Source organism: Colobus angolensis, unplaced genomic scaffold (genome assembly GCF_000951035.1).
Source record: "Colobus angolensis palliatus isolate OR3802 unplaced genomic scaffold, Cang.pa_1.0 Scaffold214, whole genome shotgun sequence".
Taxonomy (NCBI): Eukaryota; Metazoa; Chordata; class Mammalia; order Primates; family Cercopithecidae; genus Colobus; species Colobus angolensis.
The window spans coordinates 5,594,812-5,602,347 of record NW_012115311.1 but is presented as its reverse complement, the minus strand read 5'-3'; the positions used below and the strand labels follow the sequence as shown (position 1 = coordinate 5,602,347).

Below are 7,536 nucleotides of genomic sequence, written 5' to 3'. Positions count from 1 at the left end.
GAAGGAAGGAAGGAAGGAAGAAAGAAAGAAAGAAAAAGGAAGAAAGAAAGAAGGAAGGAAGGAAATATATATTAGCCATAAGTACAAATATATGCCAATCCTTATGAATTCTTCTAGTGCATCACTGAATATGGGAGTGGTCTTGGGGACTCTGACAGTATATGAATTCTTCTAGTGAACCATTGAATATGGATGGGAGTGGTCTTGGGGCCTCGGACACAGTGGTTATTGGACAAAATGTTGCTACCTCATTAATCTCCACCATTAATGTTTTCCCCTACATAGGATAAAGTTACTCAGACAAGGATTACCTGAGTAATTCTTCTATATTTAGGACCAGGGAAAATTGCGTGTAGATATAACCTTCTAAACTCACAAAACATTTTCCTGTTTTTTTTTTCTTAAGAGACAGTGTCTTGCTGTGTCAACCAGGGTGGATTGCAGTGGTGCAATCGTGGCTCACTGCAGCCTTGAACTCCTGGGCTCAGGCGATCCTCCCGTCTCAGCCTCCCAAGCAGCTGGGACTACAGTGCACACCATCACACCCAGTCAATTTTTCTAATTTTTTGTAGAGACAGAGTCTTGTGATGTTTCCCAAGTTGGTCTTGAACTTGAGGCCTCAAGCAATCCTCCCACCTCAGCCTCCCAAAATATTGTACGACAGGCATGAGCCACTGCACCAGGCCCTCTGTTCTTTATCTATCTTAAATTGGTTTTATTTACATAGGAAAACAGTTTAAACTGCACTGTCATCTAAGTTTATTTTAGTGTCCACTCCAGTGATCATATTTCCTGACTAAAAAGGGTAGGGCTGATGCTGTAATTGTTTAGGTATGCCTTGTCTTATTATGCTTCACTTTATTATGCTTCAAAGATACTGCATTTTCTTACAAATTGAAGATTTGTGGCAACCCTCTGTTCAGCAAGTCGATCAGCACCATTTTTCCAATAGCATATGTTCATTTCATATTTGTTTCATATTTTGGTAATTCTCACAATATTTCAAACTTTTAAATTATTACTATATCTGTTATGGTGATCAGTGATCTTTGATGTTACTACTGTAATTGTTTTGGGGAGCCATAAACCATGCCCATATAAAACGGCAAACTGTTTAATAAAGGTATGTATGTTCTGACTGCTCTACCAACCAGCCATTCCTGGGTCTCTCTCCCTCTCTTTAGGCTTCTCTATTCACTAAGACACAACAATATTGAAATTAGGCCAATTAATAGCCCTACTATGGTGCTGAAGGAAAAGGAAGAGTTGCACATCTCTCACTTTAATTAGGCTAGAAATGATAAGCTTAGTCATTTAGTGAGGAAGGTATGTTGAAAGCTAAGATGGGCTGAAAGCTAGGCCTCTTGTGCCAAACAGTTAAGCCAAAGTGGAAATGCAAAGGAAAGATTCTTAAAAGAAATTAAAAGCACCATGTTAGTGAACACACAAATGATAAGGAAGCAAAACAGCCTTTTGCTGACATGGAAAAAATGTGAGTGGTCTGGATAGAAGACGAAAGAAGCCACAATATTCTCTTAAGCCAAAACATAATCAAGAGGAAGGCCCTAAATCCCTTCAACTCTATGAAGGCTGAGAGAAGTGAGACAGCTGCAGAAGAAAAACTAGAAGCCAGCAGAGAATGGTTCATGAGGTTTAAGGAAAGAAGCCCCCTCCATAACATAAAAGTGCCAAGTGAAGTAGCAAGTGTTGATGTCATACCTGTTGCTGCAATTTTTTGCTGGAGGAATTAAGTATGTCTTATGTGCTGCAGCAAGTTACCCAGAACTAGCTAAGATCATTGATGAAGGCAATTATACTAAGCAACAGATTTTCAATGTACACAAAACAACCTTCTGTTGGAAAAGGATGCCAGCTGAGAAAAATGGGAAATTCTGGCCTTCTCCATTATTATCAAGCCTCTGAAGATTCTGGAAATCCCCCTATCTCAACCCCACAGTCCATTTGACTTAAAAAAAAAAATGTGGAGGAAACTGTGAAAACCATGTCACCTAGACGTTCCTAGCTACAGAGGAGAAGACAATGCCTGGCTTCAAAGCATCAAAAAAACAGGTTGACTTGTCTAATGCAGCCGGTGACTTTATGTTGAAGCTAATGCTCATTTACCATTCTGAAAATCCTAGGAATTATGCTAAACCTAATATTCCTGTACTCTGTAAATGAAACAACAAAGCCCAGATGACAGCACAAGAGTTTAGAGTTTACAGCATGGTTTATTGAATATTTTAAGCCCATTGTTGAGACCTACTGCTCAGAAAATAAGATTCCTTTCAAAATATTACAACTCTTTGATAATGTACCTGGTTACATCCAAGAACTCTGTGGGAGATACACAAGAAGATAAATGCTGCTTAAATGCCTGTTAACATAACATCTATTCTGCTGCCCATGGATCAAGGAGTAATTTTAACTTTCAAATCTTATTATTTAAGAAATACATTTCATAAGGTTATATCTGCCATAGATAGTGATTCCTCTGATGGGTCTGGGAGAAAACCTTCTGGAAAGGATTCATCATTCTAGATGCCACTAAGAACATTCGTGATTTATAGGAGGAGGTAGAAAAATGTCAACATTAAAAGAAGTTTGGAAGAAGTTGATTCCAACCCTCACAGATGACTATGAAGGGTGCAAGACTTCAGTGGAGGAAGTAACAGTAGATGTTTTGGAAATAGCAAGAGAACTAGAATTAGAAGTAGAGCCTGAAGAGGTAACTGACTTGCTGCAATCTGACAATAAAATTTGAATGGATGAGGAGTTGCTTCTTACAAATGAGCACAGAAAGTGGTCTCTTGAGATGAAATCTGCTCCTGGTAAAGATGCTGTGATGTCATTTTTGAAACGACAGCAAAGGATTTAGAATATTCTATGGACTTGGTCAATAAAGCAGCAGCAGACTTTGAAAGGATTATGCCAATTTCGAAAGAAGTTCTACTGTAGGTAAAATGCTATCAAACCACAACATATATGACAGAGACATCTTTCATAAAAGAGTCAATTGGTGCATCAAACTTCGTTGTTGCCCTATTTTCAGAATTTGCCACAGGCACTTCAGCTTTCAGCAACCACCACTGTGATTCATCAGGAGCCATCAACATCAAGGCAAGACCCTCCACCAGCAAAAAGATTATAACTCACTGAAGGCTCAGATGATCAATAGCATTTTTCAGCATAAAATCTTTTAAAATTAAGGTGTTTACATTGTTTTTAGACATAATGCTAATGCACACTTAATAGACTACAGTAACGGTATAATGTTATAAAAATAACTTTTATATATACTGAGAAACCCCAAAAGTTGTGTAACTCACTTCATTGTGATACTAGCTTCATTACAGTGGTCCAGAACCAAACCCATAATATTTACAAGGTATGACTGTGTTTATGTCATTATTAATGGTGTAGTTTTAAGCTCTCTTAGGTACATATTATTTTAGTTTAAAAACTAATATATTATGCTTGAGGACCAAAAATATATCTGGGATCTAAAAAAAATGTGTATAAATAGTGGAACAGATCACAACTTCTTTAAGTTCTCTTACCATCTGCAATTTTATATTGTTGCTATAAAACCTAGAAGTTCTGCTTCCAAAATATAGTGGACACCTGTTTTGTCAGTGGCATTTATGTGCAAATGTAATTAATTAGAAAGAAAATATGTAGCTAGACTTACGTTTTCACTAGATTCGCTTGCCTCCTAGGCAGTTGATCCATCTGTTGCCTTTTAGAAACTTGATGTAAACCAGAACGCTGAAATACAAAACTTTGAGTGTTTATCCTCTAAGTTCATAATTGATTTCAGAAATAAGAGAGATAGTCAATTCTCAATTAACTCTCCCATAACCTGGTTTTTTTGCAGCATATGTAACCGAAGCTTTTTGGGTGTGAGCTAAGATATTAGATCATTTGATATGAGTGACAGGTTTGGGTATATTGGAACAGAAAATAGAATTCATTCATTCCTTCAGCTAATGTCATGGAGCATCTACTATATGCTGCCACTATATTAAGCACTCAGGTACAAAGACAAATGGGTCCTAGTTCTATTGGGGAAACAGCAAAATAAATAAGTGATTATAATTAAGTGCCTTGATAGAGATGTGCACAGGTGCTTTGTAAGCATACAGGAGATGTAGTTAATTGAGGGTTTGGGGGGCTCCACATGGAAGAGTAGCCAATTAAGAACTAAGGAAAGGATATTCTAGGTAGAAGGAACAGTAAGGACCTCAGGTATAAAGCAGTAGATAGATCCAGAAACTGCACATAGCATTTGGTCTAACGGCAATCTAGGATATTAGCAGGGATAAGGTTGTAGAGACAGGTACAGCCAAGTTGGAGAGGACCCTATAAAGACCACACCACAGAGCTTTGCTGTGATCCTCTGGGTAATGCAAACTGAAGGTTTTTAACAGGAAACAACACTATTGTATCTGTATTTCAGAATGATAGGCAGCAGAGAAGAAAAATGGGTGTGGCAGAGTTAGTTAAGACTTTGGTAACTATGCTGTTGACATTATATCTAAAGTACTAAATTTAAACCTAAGTACTACACTTAAACCTAGGGAGCCACATTTTTAAATGAACAATAACAGAATTGTCCAAAAAGGCAGCTGAAATACCTGGGCAGTCTGGAACCTATGTTATGGGAATGGCTAATGTAACTTAATATTTTAGCTTAGAAAACAAAACAGAACAAAAAACTAAGGGAAGACTGAGAGGCATTTACAAATCTTTGAAAACCTGTCTTGCAGGAAGAGTGTAGACTTATTCTTATTCTTCAGAGAATGTAACTAAAACCAGTGGATTTTAAGGAAGTTTCAGGAAAGGAGAATAAGAGGCATCATATGATATTTTAACAATTTCAACAATTAGAACTTCCCGATAATGAAACAGAAAAGCCTCAGATTCCTTATCTGTGAGCTAAAAGCATTATATTCCTCAACCTCTCACAGCCATTGTTAAAATTCTATGTTTACGAGGATAGAAGCTAAAGTAAGTTTATTATGTGTTGCAAAAAGCTCTAATCAGTCTTTCTGCCTGACTTTAAGTAATGCAACGTACCTACGTATTAAAAAGCAATGTCCGTAGTGTACTTACGTTGTGCATATCAGAAGACTCCCAAGAGGGGGAAACTCAGTTTCATTCAAAACAGTGAATCAAGAGTGAGACAAAGTCACAGAGAGGACAGCAGCAGAAGGATAAACAGCACACTCAGCAAATAGCTCTAGTTATCTACGAATGAATCAATTATTTATGTATTCAGCATGGGAAGAACTGCAAATCATCCATTAACCTTTCCAATCACCATAGTATCCACATGGTTAGAACTGTCCTTCACTATAGAGATTAACAATTCACTCTACAGTGAAAATCCTTATTAACATTTATACTGGGGACAGGATTAACATCTTCCTGGGAAGCTGTTAAAATAGGCTTTTATCGTATGTTCAGTGATCCTGTGGAGTCAGAGTAGGATTATTTCACATAAGTGAATTTTTCAGATAAACAAAGGTAAATGAATGCCTTGGGGACAAAAGACTTTAATTTTAACCTTAAAAGAATCCTTCAACAATGTTTTACATATCACCTTTTTCTTAATAACTTGGGCTTAATATTATGAACATAAATTTCTATTTTATGTTCAGTTCAGTAAATAATTTTGCATATTTCCTTTTTGCCACTCTTTGTGAAAGGGAATAGAAAGCATGAGTCACCCTGCCTGACCTCAGGGAGGAATCTACAGCTGAGTGAAGCAAACAGATATATCAGCAATAAGGTCCCAGGAGGAAGGCTAAGGCAAGCAGAAATTCTGGTGCCCCGTCACAGAGGGGCTCGGAAAATCAGAAAAGAAACATAGGAAAGTGATATTCACCATTTACTGGAATTTAAAATCTACTATGTGCCGGAAACTTCACCCAGAACTGCACATATATTATTTCTCTACATACTCACAAAACTCCTGCAAGATACTGGTATTTCCTTTTCACAGGTAAGGAAGGAAATTAAGGCCCAGAAAGGTCACATAGTAGCAAGTGCAGAGCTGGGATTCAGATTCAGATTTGCAATCCCACTACAGTCTGGTCTTTTCATCACATCATGGCCCCATAAAGAGGTGGTGTTTGTGCTAGACCTTGATGGGAGTGGAATTGGCATGTATGAGAAGGAGCACATTCCAAGCACATAGTCTGAGCAAAGGCATAAGGGTGCCTGTGTTCTAGGAGGAATCAATGCATCCAGCCCAGTATCAAGGACCATGAAGTTTGAGCTAATCATCCATTTTACAGACAAGAGACTGCAAGAACTGATCCTATCTTGTCTCAGTTTCTTCTTGTTTACCTTAGTCAACACTGCAACACACACTTCCCTTTACCCATGATAGACCTTTCTCCAAATTTTCTAAATATCCCCCTTTGGCTCTAATCCCCAAACCTAATGCCCTTCCTCTCAATCCTTTCATTAATCCTTCTAGATATTCTTGATCAGTGACTAGCAGATTATTCTTCATGCTACTCCCATCCTCAAAATCCTCTACCTCCTTGTCAGACCTAGCTGTGTCTTCAGGACTCCAACCCTCTTTTCGGCTCTTTTTCCCTTGATTGTCACTGTTGAACTTCTTCACAGCTATATCCTAGACTAGTTTTTCTTTTCTCACTGTATATTCTCCCCAGTGCATTTCATTCATTCAATGACTTCACTTTTTTTTTTTTTTGAGACAGAGTCTGGCTCTGTCGCCCAGGCTGGAGTGCAGTGGTGCAATCTCAGATCACTATAAGCTCCGCCTCCCGGGTTCACGCCATTCTCCTGCCTCAGCCTCCCGAGTAGCTGGGACTACAGGTGCCCGCCACCAAGCCCGGCTAATTTTTTGTATTTTCAGTAGAGACGGGGTTTCACCGTGTTAGCCAGGATGGTCTCGATCTCCTGACCTCGTGATCCACCCGCCTCGGCCTCCCAAAGTGCTGGGATTACAGGCATGAGCCAACTTCACTTTTTATATGTTAACAATTTTCAAATCTTTATTTGTTTCCTGAGAGTCATATATCCAACTGCTCTTTGGACACTTCCATTTGGATAATACACACTGAAAACTGAGTTTACATCCTAATCTTAAAACATTATCAAAATAAGATTAATACTGATTACATATTTAAATGTCAGATATTATGCTATACAAATACTAAAAGATGTGGTGAATGCTATGAAACATTGAGATGGTCTTTTTAACTATAACATTAGAAATCATAAATAAAAGATAGCTCTGACAAGGTCAAAACAAAAACTCTACAATACCAACAATATCATAAATAAAACTGAAAGGCAAATGAATAGCTTGAAAACAGATGAAACAACTTTCATAACTTACTGATCACCTCCCTGTCCTGTATTTATAAGTACGCACTTCTACCAACAGCAATTCTGATCTCTCAGACCGTACCATGCATTATTATAAAGTGAAGTGCCTCGATTTCATGATAGCACAGAGATAGCAGCTACCTGTTTGAATTCTAGTGATTTTTTTTT

General features: G+C 38.0%; 1 protein-coding gene across 3 annotated transcripts in view; it reads right to left on the bottom strand.

The window, feature by feature from the left end:
• The window catches only part of CCDC169 (coiled-coil domain containing 169), a 66,334-nt gene that overhangs the window by 13,945 nt on the left and 44,853 nt on the right, over window positions 1-7,536 (bottom strand). For all 3 annotated transcript variants that reach the window (XM_011943022.1, XM_011943023.1, XM_011943024.1), the window contains one exon: window positions 3,692-3,768. In XM_011943022.1, the coding sequence (XP_011798412.1) occupies window positions 3,692-3,768 (77 nt within the window). The remainder of the gene's footprint in view (window positions 1-3,691; window positions 3,769-7,536) is intronic.